Source organism: Triticum urartu, chromosome 4A (genome assembly GCF_056163025.1).
Source record: "Triticum urartu cultivar PI428250 chromosome 4A, HENAU_Tu73, whole genome shotgun sequence".
Taxonomy (NCBI): Eukaryota; Viridiplantae; Streptophyta; class Magnoliopsida; order Poales; family Poaceae; genus Triticum; species Triticum urartu.
The window spans coordinates 486675348-486699289 of NC_141876.1; the positions used below are offsets into that span (position 1 = coordinate 486675348).

Sequence of the window (23942 nt, forward strand, 5' to 3'; positions counted from 1 at the left end):
AAATTGATAGCAACTACTCCTACAAGTGCCTAGAGCCCATATCATGCATTAGAACTACTTGAAACCATATAAATTTGACATGCAAGCTCAAGAATAGGGTCACCTAAGCAACACAATTTGCAATGAATAAAGCACTAGAACAAAAACTAATTGGACCAATGGAGGAGTCACATACCAAGGAACAATCCCCCCAAGCAGTTTTGTGAGAGGTGCTTTGAGCAAGGAGATCGAAAATGGCAACAAAATGAGCTTGGACTCGGGTTTGAACTAGATAATGGTGTTTGTGGGAGGAAGAAGGAGTGTGTGGGTGCAAGAATAAGTGGAGGAGGGCCACCGTGGGCCCACGAGGTAGGGGGTGTGCCCAGGGGGTAGGGTGTGCCCTCCACCCTCGTGGTCAGGTGGATGCCCCCCCTGTTGTGTTCTCAGTGCCAAATATTCTCAAATATTTCAGAAAAATCATATTTAAATTTCAGGGCATTTGGAAAACTTTTATTTTCGGGGTATTTTTATATTGCATGGATAATCAAAAAACAGACAGAAATTACTATTTTTGCTTTATTTAATATAAATAACAGAAAGTAGAAAGAGGGTACAGAGAGTTGTGTTTTCTAAATTCATCCATCTCATGATCATCAAAAGGAATCCAATAACAAGGTTGATCAAGTCTTGTTAACAAACTCATTCTGAATAACATGAAACCGGAGAATTTTCGAATAACACTAGGTTACCTCAATGGGGATATGCACATCCCCAACAATAAGAATATCATATTTCTTCTTGACAGTAGGGAGAGGAAATTCAAAACCTCCAAAAATAATTGATGGAATTTTTCCAATAGAATTGATACTATGAACTTGAGGTTGTTTTCTCGGAAAGTGTACCGTATGCTCATTACCATTAACATGAAAAGTGACATTGCCTTTGTTGCAATCAATAACAGCCCCTGCAGTATTCAAAAAGGGTCTTCCAATAATAATAGACATACTATCGTCCTCGGGAATATCAAGAATAACAAAGTCCGTTAAAATAGTAACGTTTGCAACCACAACAGGCACATCCTCACAAATACCGACACGTATAGCAGTTGATTTATCAGCCATTTGCAAAGATATTTCAATAGGTGTCAACTTATTCAAATCAAGTCTACGATATTAAAGAGAGAGGCATAACACTAACACCGGCTCCAAGATCACATAAAGCAGTTTTAACATAGTTTCTTTTAATGGAGCATGGTATAGTGGGTACTCCTGGATCTCCAAGTTTCTTTGGTATTCCACCTTTAAAAGTGTAATTAGCAAGCATGGTGGAAATTTCAGCTTCCGGTATCTTTCTTTTATTTGTAACAATATCTTTCATATACTTAGCATAAGGATTCATTTTGAGCATATTAGTCAATCGCATACGCAAAAAGATAGGTCTAATCATTTCAGCAAAGCGCTCAAAATCTTCATCATCCTTTTTCTTGGATGGTTTGGGAGGAAAAGGCATGGGTTTCTGAACCCATGGTTCTCTTTCTTTACCATGTTTCCTAGCAACAAAGTATCTCTTATCATAACGTTGATTCTTTGATTGTGGGTTATCAAGATCAACCACAAGTTCAATTTCTATATCATTATTATTGCTAGGTTGAGCATCAACATGAACATTATCATTAACATTATCACTAGTTTCAGGTTCATTACCAGATTGTGTTTCAGCATCAGAAATAGAAATATCATTTGGATTCTTAGGTGTTTCAGCAATAGGTTCACTAGAAGCATGCAAAGTCCTGTCATTTTTCTTTTTCTTCCTCTTAGAAGGACTAGGTGCATCTATATTATTTCTCTGAGAATCTTGCTCAATTCTCTTAGGGTGGCCTTCAGGATACAAAGGTTCCTGAGTCATTTTACCAGTTCTAGTAGCCACTCTAACAGCAAAATCATTATTCTTACTATTCAATTCATTGAGCAAATCATTTTGAGCTTTAATTACTTGTTCTACTTGAGTGGTAACCATAGAAGCATGTTTACTAATAAGTTTAAGTTCACCTTTGACATTAGCCATATAATCACCCAAGTGTTCAAGCATATCAGCACTACGTTTTAATTCTCTACCCAAATAAGCATTGAAGTCTTCTTGCTTAACCATAAATTTATCAAACTCATCTAAGCATGGGCTAGCAAACTTAGTAAATGGGATTTCAGCTTTATCATATCTATAGAGAGAATTTACCTTTACTACCTGTGTCGGGTTATCAAGACCATGTGTTTCTTCAATAGGAGATGGATTAAAATTATGCATTTCTTTGATAGGCGGTAAATTAAGAGCATGTATTTCTTCGATAGGGGGTAAATTCTTAACATCTTCAGCTTTAATACCTTTTTCTTTCATAGATTTCTTTGCCTCTTGCATATCTTCAGGACTGAGAAATAGAATACCCCTCTTCTTCGGAGTTGGTTTAGGAATAGGCTCAGGAGCTGACTCAGGAAGTGTCCAATTATTTTCATTTCCCAACATATTATTCAATAGAATTTCAGCTTCATCCGGTGTTCTTTCCCTGAAAACAGAACCAGCACAACTATCCAGGTAATCTCTGGAAGCATCGGTTAGTCCATTATAAAAGATATCAAGTATTTCATTTTTCTTAAGAGGGTGATCAGGCAAAGCATTAAGTAATTGGAGAAGCCTCCCCCAAGCTTGTGGGAGACTCTCTTCTTCAATTTGCACAAAATTATATATATCCCTTAAAGCAGCTTGTTTCTTATGAGCAGGGAAATATTTAGCAGAGAAGTAATAAATCATATCCTGGGGACTACGCACACAACCAGAATCAAGAGAATTAAACCATATCTTAGCATCACCCTTTAATGAGAACGAAAATATTTTAAGGATATAAAAGTAACGAGTTCTCTCATCATTAGTGAACAGGGTGGCTATATCATTAAATTTAGTAAGATGTGCCATAACAGTTTCAGATTCATAGCCATAAAAAGGATCAAATTCAACCAAAGTAATTATATCAGGATCCACAGAGAATCCATAATCCTTATCAGTAACACAGATAGGTGAAGTAGCAAAAGCAGGGTCAGGTTTCATTCTAGCATTAAGGGATTGCTGCTTCCATTTAGCTAATAACCTCTTTAGATCATATCTATAATTGCAAGCAAGAATAGCTCTAGCAGATTCTTCATCCAGAACATAACCCTCAGGAACAACAGGCAATTCATATTTATTAGGGGGAGAGTCTTCATCATCACTTTCATCAATATTGTCAGTTTCAATAATTTTATTCTCTCTAACCCTAGCAAGTTGTTCATCAATAAATTCATCAAGTGGCACAGTAGTATCAAGCATAGAAGTAGTTTCATCATAAGTTTCATGCATAGCAGAAGTGGCATCATCAATAACATGTGACATATCAGAATGAATAGCAGAAGCAGGTTTAGGTGTCACAAGCTTACTCAAAAGAGAAGGTGAATCAAGTTCAGAGCTAGATGGCAGTTCCTTACCTCCCCTCGTAGTTGAGGGATAAATCTTGGTTTTTGGATCTCTCAAGTTCTTCATAATGATAAGCAGATATAAATCCCAAGTGACTCAAAGAATAGAGCTATGCTCCCCGGCAACGGCGCCAGAAAATAGTCTTGATAACCCACAAGTATAGGGGATCGCAACAGTTTTCGAGGGTAGAGTATTCAACCCAAATTTATTGATTCAACACAAGGGGAGCCAAAGAATATTCTCAAGTATTAGCAGCTGAGTTGTCAATTCAACCACACCTGGAAACTTAATATCTGCAGCAAAGTAGTACTTAGTAGCAAGGTAATATGATAGTAGTGGTAACAGTAGCAAAAGATAATGATAACAAAATTAATGTTTTTGGTATTTTGTAGTGATTGTAACAATAGCAACGGAAAACTAAATAAGCGAAGAACAATATCTGGAAAGCTCGTAGGCAATGGATTGGTGATAGAGAATTATGCCGGATGCGGTTCATCATGTAACAGTCATAACCTAGGGTGACACAGAACTAGCTCCAATTCATCAATGTAATGTAGACATGTATTCCGAATATAGTCATACGTGCTTATGGAAAAGAACTTGCATGGCATCTTTTATCCTATCCTCCCGTGGCAGCGGGGTCCTAGCGGAAACTAAGGGATATTAAGGCCTCCTTTTAATAGAGTACCGGACCAAAGCATTAACACACAGTGAATACATGAACTCCTCAAACTACGGTCATCACCGGGAGTGGTCCCGATTATTGTCACTTCGGGGTTGCCGGATCATAACACATAGTAGGTGACTATAGACTTGCAAGATAGGATCAAGAACTCTCATATATTGATGAAAACATAATAGGTTCAAATCTGAAATCATGGCATTCGGGCCCTAGTGACAAGCATTAAGCATAGCAAAGTCATAGCAACATCAATCTCAGAACATAGTGGATACTAGGGATCAAACCCTAACAAAACTAACTTGATTACATGATAAATCTCATCCAACCCATCACCATCCAGCAAGCCTACGATGGAATTACTCACGTACGGCGGTGAGCATCATGAAATTGGTGATGGAGGATGGTTGATGATGACGATGGCGACGGATTCCCCTCTCCGGAGCCCCGAGCGGTCTCCAGATCAGCCCTCCTGAGAGGTTTTAGGGCTTGGCGGTGGTTCTGTATCGTAAAGCGCAATGAATCCTTCTCCTTTATTTTTTCTCACTGAAAGTGAATATATAGAGTTGGGGTTGAGGTCGGAGGAGCTCCAAGGGGGCCACGAGGTAGGGGGCGCGCCCCCACCCTCGTGGCTAGGGTGTGGGCCCCCTGGTCTTGATCTTTTTCCAGTATTTTTTATTATTTCCAAAAAGACGCTCCATGGAGTTTCAGGTCATTCCGAGAACTTTTGTTTCTGCACATAAATAACACCATGGCAATTCTGCTGAAAACAGCGCCAGTCCGGGTTAGTTCCATTCAAATCATGCAAATTAGAGTCCAAAACAAGGGCAAAAGTGTTTGGAAAAGTAGATACGACGGAGACGTATCACCTCGACAGTGGCTATGAAGTGGGTGGTGGGTGGTGGGTGGGAAGTAAAATTCCCTATTTCCAGCCCCTAGTCCGGGCTGGGCATGATCCAGAAGCAGTTCCTCTGTGATGACGAGGGATCACATTAGGTCCAAAGCCTCGTTTAAGAGCGGGGTTTGGACAGGGTAGGAGGTTTCTGGGTCGATCTCGCATGACGCGGGCCTCCAGGGTTCGGAAGTAGTATTCGGAGAAGAGTCTGGCCTTGCAATGATTGCCGGAGACGCTATTCTCTCTGGTTTTCCGGTGTTGAGCTCTAAGGCCGTAGAGAGTCCGACGGGCTCTAGACTCCTGTCTTCGGACCTGATGATGTGCTCCGGATCTAAGGCCGGAGCGGTGGTTGAGGCCGTGAACCCTTGGAAGATCAAGTCTCCTCGGATATCAGCGACATTGTTTAGATTTCCAAAACCAATCTAGTGACCAGGGGCGTAGCTGTCGATCTGCTCCAGATGGCCAACTGAGTTGGCCCGCAGTGCGAAGCCGCCGAATACAAAGATCTGGCCGGGGAGAAAGATCTCCTTCGCGGCAGCGTTGTCATAGATGATTGATGGAGCCATCGAGCTTTTCGACGATGGCACAGTGGAACTCTTAATGAAAGCACCAATGTCGGTGTCAAAACCGGCAGATCTCGGGTAGGGGTCAAAATCGATGGTAACAGGGGACACGACTTTTACCCAGGTTCGGGCCCTCTTGATGGAGGTAACACCCTACGTCCTGCTTGATTGACTTTGATGAATATAGGGGTTACAAGAGTTGATCTACCACGAGATCGTAATGGCTAAACCCTAATTGTCTAGCCTGTATGATTATGATTGTCTCTACGGACTAAACCCTCCGGTTTATATAGACACCGGAGGGGGCTAGGGTTGTACAGAGTCGGTTTACAAAGAAAGGAATATTCATATCCGCACACCAAGCTTGCCTTCCACGCAAAGGAGAGTCCCATCCAGACACGGGGAAAAGTCTTCTATCTTGTATCTTCACGGCCCACTAGTCCGGCCCATGTCACGTAGCCCGGACACCTGAGGACCCCATAATCCTGGACTCCCTCAGCTGGTGTCGAGGAAGTCACCCTGGAGCCGCGGGCGCAAGGAGGCACATAGTTAGTCATAGCCGCAGTGGTGTCGAAGTAGTGATGCGGGAAGAAGATGTTGTTGACGACGCGTCGCAGTGGGTTTGCCAAGCCCGGGGACACATCATGGACAAAGGCACACATCAGTGTTGCCAGCACCGGGCATGCGTAGATGGACGAAGACGAAGTTGACGAAGTGCCGCACTAGGCTTGCCAAGCCCGGGGACACGTTGTGGATGAAGGCGCGCATCGGTGTTGCCAGCACCGGGCATGCATAGACGAGGGACGTGCTCGAGCTGTACGCCATGTCGAGGAGTCGGGGGGGCAGCAGAGAAGGAGACTCGACAACGGTTGTGGCGCAACTCGGCAAGGGGGGGGGGGCGATGTCAGCAATGGTGGTCGGAGTAGACGAAGTGATCGGGGTAGATGATGGCGATGCTGGTTACGGTCAGGTGCTGGACGAAGAAGAAGGGGGTGGACGGGCGGCGACGACTTGGTTAGGAGCGCGATGGCGATGCTCGAAGTAGGTGAGGAACCCGATAGCGTGACGAAGACCGGCTCGGATGGTGCCGTTCCTGCGCCGAGGGAGGCGATGCGGCGCATACCACGGGAAGTCGATGCGCGGTGGCGGCGGAGTGGACTGCGGGACATGGTGCTACGGCCCGAAGGGGCGACGTAGCGGCGGCGGTAGGTTGGGGCGAGGGCGGGAAGGCCTCCGGGTGGCGTGGACCGCGTGTCGCATCGCTATAGCCCGAAGGGGTGCTGCGCAGGTCGGTGATGTCGCGGGGACGGCCCCGGGCGGCGGCGGTGACCGTGTTCTGCGGTGCTACAACCCGAATAGGCGGTGTAGCGGCGGCTTGTGGGTCGGGGCAACCGCGGAGAGAACCACGAGTCGGGGGTGATGGCCCAACGCGAGACGACGTTGACCGCGTGCTGCGGCGCGTCAGCCCTAAGGGATGACGCAAAGGTGGCGGCGGCTACGGGGGATAGCCGGTGGAAGGATCTCGGGGCGACGGCGTGGATCGCGGGCCGCGACGCGACAACCCGAAGGGGCGTCGAAGGGAGTGGCGCGCGGGTCGGGGCAGCCGGCGCGAAGACCTCAGGACGGCGACGCAGCGGTCCGAAGGGATGACACGACGACAACCTGTGGCTTGACCAGCGGAGGGCGCGCTGTACTCGGGACAATCTTCACGGGACCTGCGGAGGCGCGTGCAACCTACGGGCCTGGTCGGTCGAACGGTGTCGATGAGGCAGATTGCGGTGACGGGCGGGTCATCAATTCGATCGCGCGTGATGTTGGGGACGCCACTCGGTGGAGGCGGGATGGTGGCGGAGTCCGAGATGAAGCCGGCGACGAAGGACGACAGGGTGGCCGTACAGGCGTGGCGTAGAGCGACGGGCAAGCCGGCGCACGAATGACGACTGTGATGGGCCGCCGCATGACGCAAGGCCGCTGGGTCAGGACGGTGCAGGAGGCCCGGTCGGAGCAGGGCGGCGACGGCCGACGTAGATCGACGAGTGGGCCAGCGCGCAAACAGTGGCTATGAAGGGCCGTGGTATGGCGCGAGGCCACCGGATTGGGGAGGAGGCCGGGTGGTCGCGTCGGTGTCGGAGTAGAGGCGCGCGGGTGTCGACGGCAGGGGCGGGCGATGCAAAATGATCTTAGATCGAAAAACCAAAGATAAACCGCTGATCAAGATGACCGGCGGGAAAGAGAAAAATCCGGAGCAAGGGAAAAGACTCTCTTGGACAGCCGATCAACACGGCCGGCGGACGAATCCTAGGTACGGGCGACGTGGCCCCCGGCGGCGGTCATGACAGCCGACCGGTCCGGGAGCGGCGCGTGGGGCGGAAGCGGCGGGTGGCGGCTAGGGTTAGATCGGTTAGACTGATACCATCCTAAAAGGGGTTAAACAGAGATTGGTGAAATAATTGATATATTGCTTGAGCCTATATATATATACGATATTTGTATTTTCCGAACGTTCAGTATCAAGGAATAGATCCGAATGAGGAAACCATTGCGATCTCGTGGCTGGGTACTCACGCCACCACGCCGCAATTTACGCTGACCTGAATGGGATAGCGATCGCAATTTACACTGACCAGCTGCGCCAATGGGTGCGTGCGAGAAAAATGAAGCCGCATGCATTTGGTTGGACTCGATCCCTGGCTGACGGGATTAGGCATGCCCCATTAACCAACTATCTTATGTGGCTTCTTTCATCCAAACGTACTGAACATACTGCTATTTAACTTTTCTATAATGAACAAGAACATACAATGAAAATAAAACAATTTACCTACTAATGCGTTTGAATATCTTTACCGTTGATGCCTAGCTTTTATTATTCTGAACTATGTTGATGCCTAGCAAGGCAAGGCTCAGCTACATCATACATGGGCAAGATTAGCTATTTTTGGTTCAGCTAGCAATGCACATGATCTAGCACGAGCACATTATTTTCATGTTTTTCTTTCATTTGTTTCTTACCAACGGAGGAGACCCATGTTGCTTCAGTTGTATACCCACTGTTTCTAAATATAGGAGAGGAGGTCTTGCTAATTTTGTTGTTGAAAACATATCGCTGGTAGTTTTCATGTAAATATCATGGTAATACACGCACCGCATAACTGATATCTCATTCACAAACACCGAGACAACCTTTAAGCCAGGAAAAATTTATTGAAAACACATCCCGGTAACTTCTATGCAAATAACATGATAATATACACATCGTATGCCTGATAACTCACGTACAAACACTTGTGGTAACTTTGGCTTGGGATTTTTTGTTGTTGAAAATACATCCCGGTAACTTGTGTCTTATTAGCATGGTAATATATGAAACCAATGATGGTAACTCACTGTTAAACACCATGATAACTTTCGACTCGGGAAAAAACGTTGTTGAAAACACACTCCTGTTAACCTATGTGTAAATAGTATGGTAAGTTACCTACTGTATAGTTGATAACTCATGTACAAACAGTATGATAACTTTTTGACAAGAGGAAAAATTGAAAACAAACATCCGGTAATTTCTGAGTAAATATCATGGTAATATAGGTGGGATGAAAATTGTTGAAAAACATGATCTGATCACTTCTATGTCCCGGTCATGGTAACATAGGCATTAGAGGGCGATAACTCAATACGGACACCACATTAGCTTTTTGACCAGGGAAAAAAATTGTTGAAAATTATACTCCGATAACTTGTGTGTACCTGCCATGGTAATATACACATAATAGAGCTGATAACTCACATAGAATCACCACATGATTTTTTTGGACGGGAAAAGGTTGTTGGAAAATATATCATGACAACTTGTGTGTAAGTAGCATGATAATATGCACACAATAGAGATGGTAACTCACATACAAACCATGATCACTTTTTGAGTTGGTAAAATAGGTATCAAAATACATACATCTGATAACTTCTGTGTAAATAACATGGTTATATATGCACAACACAACTGATAACTCATGTACAAACACCACGGTCCAACACACGCCTAAATGAGACTGACCCGACACAATCCGTAAAGTTCCATTTATAAGCGGGCCATGCCACGTCGGCATGTAGACCTCGCCTTGCGGCGCATAGACAACATCTACGATAGAAGGTGGTATTGCAGACCTGTTAATTTACTTACAAATCATATGGTATCGTTCGACTTAGGCAAAAAAAAAGTAGTTGAAACATACCCACGGTAACCTCATTGTAAACAACATGATAAGTTATGTATTGTAGGTGTGATAATTTACGTAGCCAGATGTGGTAACTTTTTACCTGAAAAAAAAGTCGTCAAAGCATATTAATATGGGATCTAGTTTCGAAGGTTTCCTCGCGACGAATCCTTTATGTGAAACAGTTTTTCAATTCGAACGACAGTTTGAGATACAAAACATGTTGAATTTTTTGTTTTTTAAAGAATCTGTTGACATCATTGATTTTGTTTTTTCTGCATTTAATTAGGAGCTTCTAATCCTAACATGCATGCAAAACTATCTAGCGTTGGGTGCGGGCTGCATGCAACCACACGCATGATCGAGGAAGCCAACTCATGGCAGAATTAGCGATTGGAGAAATTGTTCGGATCTATTCCTAGGATCAAAACGATCGGACATTATCAAAGTCCATATATATGATCTATTTGAAATACAAGATAAGTTAAAATACTTGCTAGTTTATCCTATCTTATGTTTTTAATACAATCACGACACTCAACAAAAAGAGTGGAAGTTTTCTAATGAATTCTTACAAAATTCATTTGAAAACCCTCAATCCGAAAGGATCAAGCAGGGGATGTCCTTCTGTCTAATAGGAATTATTTTCCACATTTTTGATTAAGAAAACTTTCTTTACACGTTTTGCTCCCTATTATGTGCACGTCCAGCCCTCATGTTCCAAATATGAAAGAAGTTCGTTTTATATAACTGAACTAACAGCCTGTGCACTAAAATTAGACTTCCAAAAACAGAGAAACAATGCCCTAGAAAACCTTTTTTCCTCCCAAGAACTCAGCTCCTCCTCCCCCTACCACCCATACAAGGACCAACGATACCGCCGCCGACCGCCGGTAGGCGCATCGTTGGTCCCGTCAAAAACTCCAACACCTCAAGGAACTCCGGGAAGAGCAGATCACCAGCCATGGGATTCCTCAGGAAGTTCTCCAAACAGACCGGCAAGCTCAAGTCCCTTCTCGAGCTCACCGTCTCACGTGTAGCCATCGCCCGCAAGCCTCGCCTTGCTCGCAAGTCCATTGCTTCCGGCGATGTCTGCCAGCTCCTCTCCCTCGGCCAAACCGATCGCGCTCTCCAGCGAGTGCGTGCCTAGCTATGCTATGGCCTCCAAAGCATCTGCACATGTTATTCTTCTAGCGATCTTACATTTTCCTTTTTACTGATGCTAGCTTCTTTCTCTGCGCAGGTAGAACAGGTCATAAAGGAGGACAACATGTTGGAGGCGCTCGGCATCATAGAGCTCTACTGCAAGTGCCTCGTCAAGAAAGCCGCTCAGCTAGACAAGCCCAAGTACGTCTCTTGATCACACCTGATCTGATCTCTTAATTTCTTCTCCTTTTTGTTAATGTCTTTAGATCATCCACTTCAATGTCAAATGTTTTGGGCAAGAAAATTAATATGTTTAGCGTACAGGGAATGCGCCGAGGAGGTAAAGGAAGCCGCTGCCGGCATCATATTTGCTGCCAAGCGCTGCAGTGACCTGCCGGAGCTGCAGTCTGCCCGCAAGATCCTCGCCGACAAGTTCGGCGACGATTTCACTGCCGACGCCAAGGTGGGCACCGCGGTCGTCGACCCGATGGTAAAAGTAGTTATAGTCTTCATTTCTAGGCGCCCATTGATTTGGAGTTGTAGAGGAAAGGGTAGCAGTCACATGCATGATTTGTGTTGCCATTGCAGCTGGTGTGGAAGTTGTCCGGAGACACGGCAAGCATTAGCCTGAAGAAGAAGGTGACCAAAGAGATCGCCGCCGAGAACAATATCTCGGTGGATTTGTCCAAGTCCCCATAAGCAATGGCGGCGTTGTTCTGCACGTTCAGGAGATTGTCGTGTTTGGACTCATGGGTGCAAGTTCAGAGCCTGACGATGGTCGTCGTCGCTTTTGACAGGATGAATGCCTTTGGACTAGAGTGACAACGACAATGCCTCGAGCATTTTCTACTCAGACGGATCAGATGATAGGCCGCTGAAGCCGAAGATGGTGATATATAGCTTTCAGTGTGCACGATGAGACAAAGTCATTCCTCTGCATCTGGCCCCAAATGCAACTGCTATGTGTAGGTTCAAAATTAGTATCGGAGGATGGTCATGAAGAACTATGGCTCACTGTACAAGAGAAGGGAAGACATCTGTATTTTACTCTTTAAAACTAGACCAGAAGCTCCTGCGGTTTTATTAATTAAGAGGAGAATGTGAGACACAAACATCCGAGCCGAGACTTGAACACACATAGGCTAGGAGGCGCAACTGTATTTCACTCTTACACTTCGATTATGAAATTTGAAAGTTCTTTGGCATCTACTATTTTAGTTGTCGCGCTCGGTTGGAAGGATGAATCTTGTAAGTTAAAAACATCTTGGATCAACATGTTCACATACGACACCCCCAGTGGCGGAGCCAGGATTTAAGTATAGGAGGGGCCGAGTACATATATTGATCTAATCTCGTTGGTAATTACTCATCGCTGCTACTAAAATTGTCGATCATTGTGGGGATGGGGGTGGGGAGCAGGCCCCTGGACACCCCTCCCCCTCTTTTGTGAGGGGTGTTTGATTAGATGATGATAGAAGTTGAAGGCCCTCTCCATGCAGGTTGAATCGATGAAATCTATGATGCTTCTTCCTATCTAGTACCTCAGTCCGAGTTTAAAAGTCCCCTGGATAAGAACTCTCATATCAAGGTAACTACAACGGATTTCACACAATATTTAAGTGGCTGCATGCATTGGCCGCATGGTTGCAGTTAACATTAGTATTAAAAGAAAATATCTCAAGCTCCACTGCCGTCACCAGCGGCGGCGCATGCATGGCCAGTAAAAAGACAGTCATAGGACATGCGCTGGCGGGCATGCATCCATGCATTAACTAATCTCGCTTTATTCTCCTTTGAGCAAGCAACTTGAGTCTAGTCGGCCTTGTAAAAATGGACTAGCTTCGTCCATCCGGGGGCCTTTTAAACCCGGACAGAGGTAGTAGATAGCTTGCAAGTATCTTTGGCCCCTCTCCTTACCCACCTTCTAATAGCTTTAGTTTATTTTTTTTATTCTCATTGTGATATTAGTTACATTTACCTTGATCATGCATTCTTTTACTCCTCTCAATTAAATGAAAAACAGTGCTAAAAAGGTATAAAACGTCAAATGCATAATGTGATGTGTGTTTGTTAAAACTAGTGCGGCCAAAAATGTTCATGCATAAATATGATCAAAATTGTCATGTGTGCAAAAAAGGACAAGTGTTGGGGGTTATATTTGTTTAAAAAGCAAGTCGGACATTTTGGTTCTTTGTGCAGGGTATGCTTGATCCTGTACTTGCTTCGAACTGTTTCGTGCGTGCCCGTGTTATATATAACATGATGCCCATATTATGATTTTAAAGAATTTTAAGGCGCGCGAAGAGGCAAACTCAAGTACTATTAATTTGAGTGACAGACCTGGCACCTTAATATGGAGGTATGAGACGAAAGGGATGTACACTGTTAAATCCTTTTATAAGATTATTAATTAATTTTTTTTTGGGTGGGGGGGGGGGGGGGGGGGGGTACTCCCTGGCAATGTTCCTACTGTCTGGAGATTGAAAATACCTACCAGAATTCAAGTATTTATTTGGTTACTAGCTAAAAATAAGCTGCTAACCACAGATAATCTTCATAAGAGACAAAATGTTAGAGATTTGACTTGCTTATTCTGCTCTGAACATGAGTCCTCTTGTCACTTTTTTTTTTGAATGTGTTGTTGCTGTAGAGCTCTGGAGAGTTGTTGGTGAGCTTACTAGTAGTGTTAACCATACAAAACTCAAGTACTACTCACTCTTGCGTGTGCAAAATACACTCTCGTAAGGGTAACCAGCGAGGGTCCCATTTGCCCGCAATATTTTAAAAACATTTGTAGCATCAGCGAAGGACATATAAATTGGATGTCATGGCATGTTAAATCTTACAAGGATTGAAAACACAAGAGCCTACAAATTCTTGTCCCTCCAAGGCGGACTTCAGCATGAGTCCACAAGCAACCCATCTGATCATCTCCCTCCTCTCCTCTCCACGCAAAGGATCAGCAACGCAACCAAGATCAGCATCCAAACGCCGTTTGCTCTAGGCAATTAGCAATCCACCGAATATAACATAACAGAATAGCAAAGCCAGCACCCACCGCCGGGCCAACGTGCAAAGCATCGTCCGGCCATGGGATTCCTCCAGAAGACCTCCAAGCAGACGGCGAAGCTCAAGTCCCTCCTCGGGCTCGCCGTCTCCCGCATCGCCGTCGCCCGCCGGCCGCGCCTTGCTCGCAAGTCCATCGCCTGCAGCGATGTCAGCCAGCTCCTCGTCCTCGGCCACCTCGACCGCGCCCTCCACCGCGTGCATACCGACGACACGAAGCAAGACGTGGTGCTGCCCTTGGATGCAGGCTTACTGATGCTGGTGTTTCTGCGCGCAGGCGGAGCAGGTTATCCAGGAGGACAACATGCTGGAGGCGTTCGGCATCATAGAGCTCTACTGCAAGCGCCTCATCGAGCAGGCTGAGCAGTTAGACAAGCCACAGTATGTTGCCTGCCTGCCTCATCACGCCTGTTCTCATCTTTGGTTCTCTATGTTCGTTGGACAACAAACATTGCTATTCTGTTTGGGCTGCAGGGAGTGCGGCGAGGAGCTGAGGGAAGCGGCGGCCAGCATCATGTTCGCCGCCGGGTGGTGCGGCGACCTGCAGGAGCTGCTGTTTGCCCGTACCATCCTCGCAGACAAGTTCGGCGGCGACTTTGCGGTCGCGGCCAAGGAGGGCACGGGCATCGTCGACCCCATCGTAAGAACTCTTAGTACATTTGATCATTTTCTAGCGGGTGTCATTGATCCGCAGTGTAAAATGGACGGAGAAACTGCGGGCAGGAGTTCACAGGCGTTGTCTATGTTGCCATTGCAGTTGGTATGGAAGCTGTCCGGAAGCACAGCAGGCATGGAGCTGAAGAAGAAAGTGACCAAAGAGATCGCCACGGAGAACAACATCTTGGTGGACTTCTCCGAGCTCCCGGAAGCAACGGGGGATGGCAACGATATTTTGGTGGACTTCTTTGAGCTCCAAGAAGCAACCAAGGAAGGCAACAACAATGTTCCAGACAGTCAGGAGCTCCTCGGCGAAATGCCATGCCAGGACGACATGGATGAAAGTTCAGAGTCGGACAATGACCATCCTCGCTCACATGGAACAAATACACCCGGGCTGGAGAGTGACGAGAATGTGCATATCGTTACCAACTCTGATGGATCAGATGATGAGGAGGTTACAGGCCGGCGTAACCGAAGGTGGTGGCGCCTTGGGTGTGCATGAGAACTGAAATGACGACCTTCCTCTGCATCTGGCTAGAAATGTAACGATATGGGCAGCAGGGCAATGCCATTTGTACATGTGCACCCACCAAATTGTGAATAGACATGAATACACACACGTGTAATTTCAAACTATCAACTACAATATGTAGATATCCAACTAGTCCAGTCAACTGGAGTATCATCTATAAGAAATGTCAATTCTCATGGACCAACCCCTAGTGGCCAATGCTACAATGTAACCACATTGCTTAACAGTCATTGACCTCATGGTCACCTATCTGCTGCTTGGCCACCGCCGTTCATCACCTTGATTTGATGATGTTGCTTTATAGTAACCACCATACCAACATATCTTTAATGTCATGTTGTTCAAGTATTTTTGTAACATATGTTGTGTCATGTTGTTCAAGTATTTTTGTAACATTATATTTTTTTAGACAATTTTGTAAACATTATGTGGGCCAGGTATAATTGCTAGCAAACCAACAAATATATTTACTCGACGAGATCAGTACAAAAACCAAAGATGGTCAAACTTGGCCCAACATTGGTAAAAAAAACTTGGCCCAACAAAAATGCACAGGGGCGAAGATATAGAAGGGGAAAGAAGCCAGTGAAGGTGCGCTGCAAAGATCATGGCAAGAAAAAGCCCTGCAAGGCCCGCATTTGGATTTTCTTGTGGGTGATTTTGAATTTTCTTGCTACAAAAGAGCTGATCAGTTACCAGCGTGAATACTGATATTTGGTCAGTTCGGTAGCTGATGTGCATACACAATTTGTCGGCATACGCAATTGTATACAACAACAGGGCAACATACGATAGATTGATATTCATACCACTATTCACAGAAGTATAGAACCTTTTATTAAACTAAAAAAAGAGCAAACTATCTGTGGAATGACATTTGTGGAAAACACAATGGTGACGATAACCGTAGGAAACTAATATTTCCAAGCTCTCACTGCAGTCTAAGGCCTCAAGTCAAATCCCTTTGATGCAAATACAATTTTAAGACTTTTGAGTATTGGATGAAGATGCCTGTCAAGAAGTTGATTATTCCATGACTCGTTTGATTTTTGGGCCAAAAGGAAACCAGTTTAGCAAAGTTTTAACAGGGCTAAAATAGTGCGAAAAGGCATAATCCTGACCTTTTCATCAAACCCTAGATGGTTCTTTAGAAAATGATGATATCTTTGAAATCAAATATACAACTGCACGCCCTTCAACAGCAAGTACAGATCCCATATATAACACATTCTGTAATATTTATATTTTAGAGTTCTATAGCTTATATCAGATATAATGGTATTATTTACAACTCTGAAGTAATGCAATCACAATAAGCACATAGTTTGGCATTATGCTGACCTTAATCGTCAGTTTTATTTTATTTACTTGAGATGTAACATAAAGATTACCAGAAAGAGTATCACATTCCAGAGTGCAGCACAGGAATGAGCCAAACATGCCCTAATTAACGCATCTGGGATAAATTGTGCTAAAATAGGAAAGTACTGATATTCTGAAAACTGCCCAGCTGAACATAAGTTGTTCTTGCCTAGGCCAAATCCGGTGTGGTAGGTGTACCATATGGATGCCTTTCTGTTTGTTTACCAGCATGCGGCATTTCGACAATTATTGGCCTTGGGGCAGTAGTAGTAGTTGTTGTAAGCATTGCGGTCATTTCACCAAACTAATGTAGGATGTAAATATATGTTCTATACTTGCAATGCCGTATTGTCTCCTCAGTGCTCATGCATATTGCTACTACTCAAGTTTCCTGTATCAGACACCTTTTTCCTGTTTAAAGGTAATGATTCCAGCAAAGATGAGCCAGATGAACTGGTTCCTCCAGCTGTTGATGGTTTGTGCAGAGTACATAAAAGAATAACAGATGGTTTAGACACTGAAACCACTAACCTCAGCAAGGTGCTGGTCCTGCAGGGCCAACACAGCTACTTATGCCAGCTTCCCAAGCCGGCATCCTGACCGGCAAGCAAGAAGCAACCATTAAATCAATACAGAATGCTTCAATGTGTGCTCTCCGCATTCTTAGTAAGATTCATATTTAGTCTCAGTGTGGCAATGCTTCACCATATTGTGACAGTATTGAGAAGGCCTCTGCTTTCGATACTAAATTTTATAGTACCTTGCTTGCTGTGGCGATTCCACTAGGGAGGTTTCAATAGGCTTAAGCCTACCCTCCAGAATCCTATTTAAGCTAAACATACCACTTGACAAATATATTCTGGTGCTTTACATGCAACAATTGCAATGCATTCGCTAATTAGACTTAGGAAATCTATGTTTTAAGCCTACCCTCCAATGTCCTGCTAGATTCGCCACTGCTTGCTTGTCATCAGCTAGCCAAGAATAGATCCATGATTTTTCTTTTGTAGTTTTATTACTGGCTATTTGCCATATGCAGTCTGTGTTATTGAACTAGTAAGTAATAAGTTGTATACATTATGACTCGTGTCTTGCATTGGTATCCTTTTCTTGTACGGATCAGGGCATTCTGGTAAACACTACTTGGTGCATAGCCAGTCAATTTCATTTCTCACAACAACTTATGTCGAGCAAAACCTGATCTGGTTTTGGCTTTGTAACCGAGGATGCATGATTTTAACATTTCATCAAACAGTTGATGGGTAACACGATTGACTTCAATACACCCTTAATAATTCTTCCACACATTTGATCATGGTCAGCACGACAAGTATGGAGTAGCGCACAAATGCTAGTGGGATGTAGTAATAGCCAAAGCTAGCGCCGCTGCAAGAACACCAAGGCAAGGCTATACGATAATTCTAAAGCCACAATCAGGTAGTTCTACATGTGCAATTGGCATGTGAAACACAAAGTATCATGATCATTAATTTGCGAACTTATTGAACAATAGCAACCACCGTATCATGGCAATTATCCAGCAAACATAGTAACGGCAGAATTTCTATCAGCGTCAGATCGCCATAACCCTACTAACAGTACATAAAAGAGCACAGACCCTAAAGGGGAAAAAGGAGTGCGTGAAACCTCTCTCTGGTGTCGCTCACTGAATCTTCATCTCCACAACGCTCTTGGCCTTGGGCGCGTACAGAGAGTAGACCAGCACCTGCCTCTTGGCCACCTCCAGCTGCTGCTTCCCGTCCGCGAAGGCCGCCGCCGCGGCCGGCGCGTCGGCGAGGGCGCGGTTCTCGCGGAAGGCGTCCACCGCGCGGCGCCGCGTGTACTCGCGGATGTTGTAGTCGGAGAACTGCCTCGCCGTGCGGAGGAAGGCGCGGAAGAGGGACAGCACCTCCGTCTTGGCTGGGCCCGCCGCCGCCATGGATGCCGCCTCTCGTGCGATGAAGGCTGGAGAAGAAATCTGGCTTCGGGGGACGAGGGCTTTGGGGATTTTGGGAGAGCCGCGTAGCACAAGTCGATGTTTGCTATGGTAAATTAGCAAATACACCCTTTCTCTGAAGCTTATTGTGAACGATACCCCTTAGCCCAGCAAGGCCTCAGGGATCTGAGCCGAAGAAAATTACGGTTGGCGGGGGTTATGTGCATAAAAGCCACTACTTTCCGCTTTCGCTCCTAGTCGGCGTACTGGCTCTTGGGCGCGGTGTGAACGATGGGCTCTCTGTCGGACTCGCAGGCGAATGGCGACCGTCAGCCGCCGCCGGCGGAGGCGGAGGATGCCGGGCCGCAGGTCGAGGAGGGAGATACCGGCGAGAAGATGGAGGGCGTCGCATCCATCGCGCTGCTGCCCTCTGGCGCCATCTCCGGCCACTTCATCCGCCTCCCGGACTCCGCCTGCTACGGCCTCCAGGGCACCCGTACACATCTCTCTTCATTCACCCTTGTACTACTTGTTTATCTATTGACCCCTAATTTCTAGACGCGGGCATTGTGTGGCTGGGCTCCAACTGCATCTCGGCTTGAATCGTTTGTGTTGCCACCAAAACCCCCCTTTGTTCAGCACAAGTGATAGCAATATATTATTAGGGTTTATCTGTCTAGAAGTTTATCTTTATTTCCAACTGAATTGTGAGTTCTGCTAGATTGCTAGCATAACAGTATTCCAGTGCTGTGTAATATGCCATAGCCTGTTACATTAGGGAGTCGGTATTTTTGATCTTGTGCTATCTGAAGAATGATGCATAGTTGATATGGTATGTTCTTGATTGTACAAAGATGAATTTATGTGCTTCTATTCGCCGTCCATTGTCTTTTGCAATTGTGGACATCTTTGTCTTTACTCTTTTGTCTTTATTACAGATAAGAGAAGATATCTTTAGCTTATATTGCCGTGTCCTTTTTCTTTTCTATCATGTAAGCGATACCATGCGAGAGGGAATGTAGCCGAGGAGATGATTACCGCCTTATAAAGCTATCCATCATTAATTTTAAGGTCAGACATCTGTTATGTTCTTCTCCACCAAGCATGTATTCTACCGACAGATTATCTTCCTATCTTAGCTTACCTTCCTTTCTAAAATGATACTATCTCGGCTTATCTTGGATCTATCAGAAGTTACCTACAGATATCCTAAAAACTCAGTTATCTCTTATTCTTATATAATTTGCAGTCTGTGTGGTAGAGGTTAACCTATGCTCATGTGACAGAGGAAGACAGAGAAGGTGGTTGTGGTGGAATGCAGGGGACATGATGCTGCTCGATTACAAAACATTGACCATTTGCATGGGTAAGTCTTCTCTCATGGGTGGATTTCGTCAGAACAAAATTTAATGTTGTTGAATTTACTGTTTGCAAAAACAGTGTGGCGTGATCTGTTGATGCTCATGCCCATCAATTTTAGCTGGAAGTGCTGTTGATATATATGAAATGTGAATATAGATGGCATGTACGTCATATCCTTTCTCAGGCTATATCAAAACACTGTACCATAACTGTGTTTTTGAAAGCACTGTACTATCTGAAGTTGTTGTAATGGATTATGTTTTCAAGAAGTGCATTTATTAAATGAATGGGAATAATCCGATGAAACAGGGTATATTGGATTATTGGTCCTTGTACGCTATTTTGGGTATCTCTATTTGCAAGTGATTAATTAAGGCCAAAACACAATTTAATTTATCATTGTCTTATTTTGTGATACTGTGAAAATTGCCTTGCCTCACTGGCATGGAGCTGCGCATACCTCTGTAGTATCTCTTTGCCATGATCTATAAATGTTCTGGCCTTCAGGATGTGTTTGGTTTGAGCCTAGGTTTGCTCGACCAAAAATTTGGGTATCCAAAATAAATTTTGGTGTAATCTAGATGGTTTGGTATTGTCAAATGTATCATGAGTCATGACCGGCATGGCGACAAGTTTACGTCTTCATCATGCCACTAAGCAGCCATAAATCAAGCGTTACCTGTATGAATAGACACAAACTAAACTCTTTAGTCGTTTATTGAGTTAATGCTTTAGGGGCTGTTTGGTTGGTTACTCAAAATGCCACACTTGTTTGGCCACACTTGTGGCACGCCAAGGATTGTGGCGGACAAAATCAGCGCCACACTTGTGGCGAGAAATTCTGCTGGAAAAAGCTCTTTGCATGTGTGGCGTGCCAAACCTTCATTAGCAACCAAACAGCTGCCTACGGAGCTGTGGCGTGCCGCACCTTTGGCGTGGCAAGGTAAGGCCGCCAACCAAACAGCCCCTTAGTCTCTATTTACTGTATACAAATTCAAGTCCCTCCCCTTTTTTTCTGTGAAGGCCAACTTATGAGGTGTTCAATGTTCTTTTCTTTGAACAAAGTAGCCTTAGTGATTTCATGTTCAACTCTCAAGTGTATTGTTATGAACTTGGGTTTTGAGGAGAGGTACAGGAGGGGCTGTCGCCCCGGGACGGGAGGCAAAGTAGATGAACTATTGGTCTATTTTCTTGCTTACGTCCGAGAGTACATTACAGTCCTATTATTTAGGATGACTTGATCCACAAGTCAGATCTAGACTTGAACTCTCAATCTTACCGATATGGACTCATCATAGTTTAAAGGATAAACTACCTAATTGCTGGACGCTTCCAAGTTTAAAGGATAAAACTAGCTACTTGAGAGATTATGTGGATCCTCTTCTTAAATTCGTGCTGCATGGGTTATGAACTATATGTACATACGTAACATAACACATATGGTTGGAATTTGATTCTGGATTGTTTAGTATTTGCTGTGTTGCTTGATAAAAAATTATTTTCACTAGTGGGTGAAGGATAGTGCTGCTGATGCTGTGAAGTAGTATTAGTTACTGTTTATAATGTTGTTTTGTGCTGTTCTCCTTATGCAAACACTATCCCTTGCAGATGGGAAGATGACGTTGTTGGACTGGTTCAAAAGAAACATGGGAATAAGAAAGTCTTGGTCTCTTTCGAATGCGAGACGCTGAAGGCTGATAAAGCCGCTGAAGAACATATTAGCAAGTATATGCCAAATCTTTGCGGACTGGACGCAGTTGGTAAGCATGGAGTACTAAAATTTCTGCGTGAATAAACAAGAAGCCTTGATCACGAATCTATCCATAGTGGATGGCATTAGTAAGCATGGATACTGAGTTACTGAACAACAATAGGCTGGCCCATTTGCTAACAAGTCTGCACTATAAACAACTGTGTGTCTGGATTCCTGATGTCTGTCCTATTAGCTCATTCATTTATCTTTTGAGAGATGAGAGAGAAGCTATTAGCTCATTGGTTCTGGCTTTGCACTGCAGTAAACACGGGGAAGATGAGTATCTCCGGCATCCACCTAGACGAGGACGATGAACCAAGCGGCGACAGCTGAGAGCAGAAACACGTTGTCAATGTGTTAGCTGCGACGGTTTCTCTGCCTCGTCGATGCCGTCGACAAAGCAGGACTGTGTGTCGCTGTTACCCACAGCATGAGTTCTATGCAACAAATCAGCACTTGTGCACTTGAAACGGAGCGCTGTGTAGCAAGTGTATACCTAAACGGAATGTGTGTTGCTGTTGCTGCCTCTGGCATGATCCTGCTGAGGCGATTGTACTCCCTTGGACCTAGGTTTGGTGTTGGGTGGGCCATTGGCGGCGCAAGCCTTCGTCCCCGCCCGTGCTGTTTGTCACGCATGTACGGGCAGATATCTTGCATTTCCTGTTTCCTCACGGGTGACTGACTGTACGTGGTCGTGGGTCTTGTGAGTACATTTTTTTGGCGAGATCAAAAGGGTCTTGGAGTACTGTGCGACCGTGAAGGGGGTCCGTCCGGGTTCTCTCGCACATGGCTCCTATGGAGATAGCAGGAGTTATCTAGGACTCCACGATCAGTATCTCTGCCATCGCATTAGATCCTATAGAGTATCGTTGCCAGGTACTACTATGTATCGGCACCGATATCCACGGCCATCAGACGGCACTAGAGCAATTTTAATGGGGGGATCCATTTCGTCCGCAGCCGTCTGTTTGGATCGGCGCGGACAGAAAAGGCGGCCTAACGCGTTGACCCAAACGGACGCGCGTCCGTTTTTCGTCCGCGGGCGACCCATTCTCGGTCCATTTTTAGCCTGATTTGCGTCGACGCGGACGCGCGCGCGCTCGCCTACTCCTGTCTCCGGGCCCGTTGGTCTGTGGCACATTGGCCTCCCTTCCTCCCGGCCAACAAGTAACCCTCGCCCCCGCCTCCTCCGTCACCGACGCCGCCGTCCATTTTGCCGGCAACTCTTCCAGCTGCCGCCGCCATCACATCCGCCCAGCAACACCGCCCGTGACCCAGTCGTCCGCCATCGCCGGGGAGCAAACTGGTTCCCGCCGCCGCTTCCCCCACCGCCCAGCCGCCCCGCGACCAAGAAGACGCCTCGCCGCCCCCGCCACATACGACCGGCACGCTCGTCCGACGCCATCACACTCGTCGGACTCCGACAAGGCAGCTAGCTGGTCTGTGGGCGCTGCGTCTCCCCTCGCCGTCCGTCTCCTTCTTTGACGCCCGCAAACTGTTCGACAGATTGCCAAGGTACGGAAATGGACTCCGCCGACGAGTTCTTTTTCCACAATTTCATTTGCGACTCCGACGATTCGTCGTCCGACGACGAGGAGGAGATATTGGCTGCCGTGTTGGTCCATTACCACCTCAATAACCAGCGGGCGTTGTTCTGTGGCTCCATTCCGGGCCACCTTCCGGCGTTGAATCGTAATCGGGAGAACGGACATTTCCTTCTCTGAAAGGACTACTTTGATACAACAAACCCGTTGTTCAAACATCACAAATTCCGCCGCCGATTCCGTATGAGTAGGCATGTTTTCAACCGTATTAGAGAGGGAGTGGTCGGCTATGATGACTACTTCGAGTGCAAAGAGGATGCCATCGGCAAGATTGGTTTCTCCTCTTATCAGAAATGCACTGCCGCCATCCGAATGCTTGCATACGGAGTGCTCGGTGATCTCATTGACGAGTACGTCCGTATGAGCGAGTCTACATGCCTAGAGTCCCTGTATAAGTTCTGAAAGGCTTTGATTGTTGTGTTTGGCCCTGAGTAGTTGAGAGAGCCGACAGCTGAAGATACAACCCATTTGTTGGCGATGAATGCTAGCAAGGGCTTCCCGGAGATGCTTGGCAGCATAGACTGCATGCACTGGGGGTGGAAGAACTGCCCTTCTGCTTGACAAGGGCAGTATAAGGGACATGTCAGGGCTTGCATTGTCATACTAGAGGCCGTGGCGTCTCAAGATCTCTGGATCTGGCACTCTTTCTTTGGCATGGCTGGATCACACAACGATATCAACGTGCTTCAGCGC

At 45.6% G+C, this 23942-nt stretch overlaps 4 protein-coding genes across 5 annotated transcripts; 3 read left to right on the top strand and 1 right to left on the bottom strand.

The window, feature by feature from the left end:
• The first annotated feature begins 10656 nt into the window (after positions 1-10656).
• On the top strand, positions 10657-12183 carry LOC125554021 (uncharacterized). 2 transcript variants are annotated; one of them, XM_048717649.2, is made up of 4 exons: positions 10657-10966; positions 11072-11175; positions 11299-11464; positions 11563-12183. In XM_048717649.2, exons 1-4 carry the CDS (start codon positions 10793-10795, stop codon positions 11671-11673), a joined length of 555 nt encoding a protein of 184 aa, XP_048573606.1. In that variant the 5' UTR covers positions 10657-10792; the 3' UTR covers positions 11674-12183. The 2 variants fall into 2 exon arrangements, with proteins under 2 accessions (XP_048573606.1, XP_087374780.1); XM_087518654.1 differs by having other exon boundaries at positions 11299-11437.
• A 1246-nt stretch (positions 12184-13429) lies between these two features.
• Positions 13430-15481, top strand: LOC125552352 (vacuolar protein sorting-associated protein IST1). Its single transcript, XM_048715865.2, has 4 exons — positions 13430-14238; positions 14318-14421; positions 14515-14680; positions 14798-15481. The coding sequence occupies exons 1-4, from the start codon at positions 14065-14067 to the stop codon at positions 15200-15202; spliced, it is 849 nt and encodes a 282-aa protein (XP_048571822.2). The 5' UTR covers positions 13430-14064; the 3' UTR covers positions 15203-15481.
• A 2576-nt stretch (positions 15482-18057) lies between these two features.
• LOC125552353 (LYR family of Fe/S cluster biogenesis protein) lies at positions 18058-18617 on the bottom strand. Its single transcript, XM_048715866.2, has one exon. It carries the CDS (start codon positions 18531-18533, stop codon positions 18258-18260), a length of 276 nt encoding a protein of 91 aa, XP_048571823.2. The 5' UTR covers positions 18534-18617; the 3' UTR covers positions 18058-18257.
• Positions 18618-18770: 153 nt separating this feature from the next.
• LOC125552351 (uncharacterized) lies at positions 18771-22312 on the top strand. Its single transcript, XM_048715864.2, has 5 exons — positions 18771-19026; positions 19528-19601; positions 19817-19896; positions 21501-21652; positions 21908-22312. Exons 1-5 carry the CDS (start codon positions 18822-18824, stop codon positions 21976-21978), a joined length of 582 nt encoding a protein of 193 aa, XP_048571821.2. The 5' UTR covers positions 18771-18821; the 3' UTR covers positions 21979-22312.
• The last annotated feature ends 1630 nt before the right edge of the window (positions 22313-23942 follow it).

Excerpts from the sequence above, each read along its gene's own strand:
- LOC125554021 (XM_048717649.2), top strand. The coding sequence starts at position 10,793 with ATGGGATTCCTCAGGAAGTTCTCCAAACAGACCGGCAAGCTCAAGTCC. Across the intron at positions 11,176-11,298 it reads GCTCAGCTAGACAAGCCCAA|GGAATGCGCCGAGGAGGTAA; the intron begins GTACGTCTCTTG and ends TTTAGCGTACAG. Across the intron at positions 11,465-11,562 it reads CCGCGGTCGTCGACCCGATG|CTGGTGTGGAAGTTGTCCGG; the intron begins GTAAAAGTAGTT and ends TTGCCATTGCAG.
- LOC125552352 (XM_048715865.2), top strand. The coding sequence starts at position 14,065 with ATGGGATTCCTCCAGAAGACCTCCAAGCAGACGGCGAAGCTCAAGTCC. Across the intron at positions 14,422-14,514 it reads GAGCAGTTAGACAAGCCACA|GGAGTGCGGCGAGGAGCTGA; the intron begins GTATGTTGCCTG and ends TTTGGGCTGCAG. Across the intron at positions 14,681-14,797 it reads CGGGCATCGTCGACCCCATC|TTGGTATGGAAGCTGTCCGG; the intron begins GTAAGAACTCTT and ends TTGCCATTGCAG.
- LOC125552353 (XM_048715866.2), bottom strand. The coding sequence starts at position 18,533 with ATGGCGGCGGCGGGCCCAGCCAAGACGGAGGTGCTGTCCCTCTTCCGC.
- LOC125552351 (XM_048715864.2), top strand. The coding sequence starts at position 18,822 with ATGGGCTCTCTGTCGGACTCGCAGGCGAATGGCGACCGTCAGCCGCCG. Across the intron at positions 19,897-21,500 it reads AACATTGACCATTTGCATGG|ATGGGAAGATGACGTTGTTG; the intron begins GTAAGTCTTCTC and ends TATCCCTTGCAG. Across the intron at positions 21,653-21,907 it reads TTGCGGACTGGACGCAGTTG|TAAACACGGGGAAGATGAGT; the intron begins GTAAGCATGGAG and ends TTTGCACTGCAG.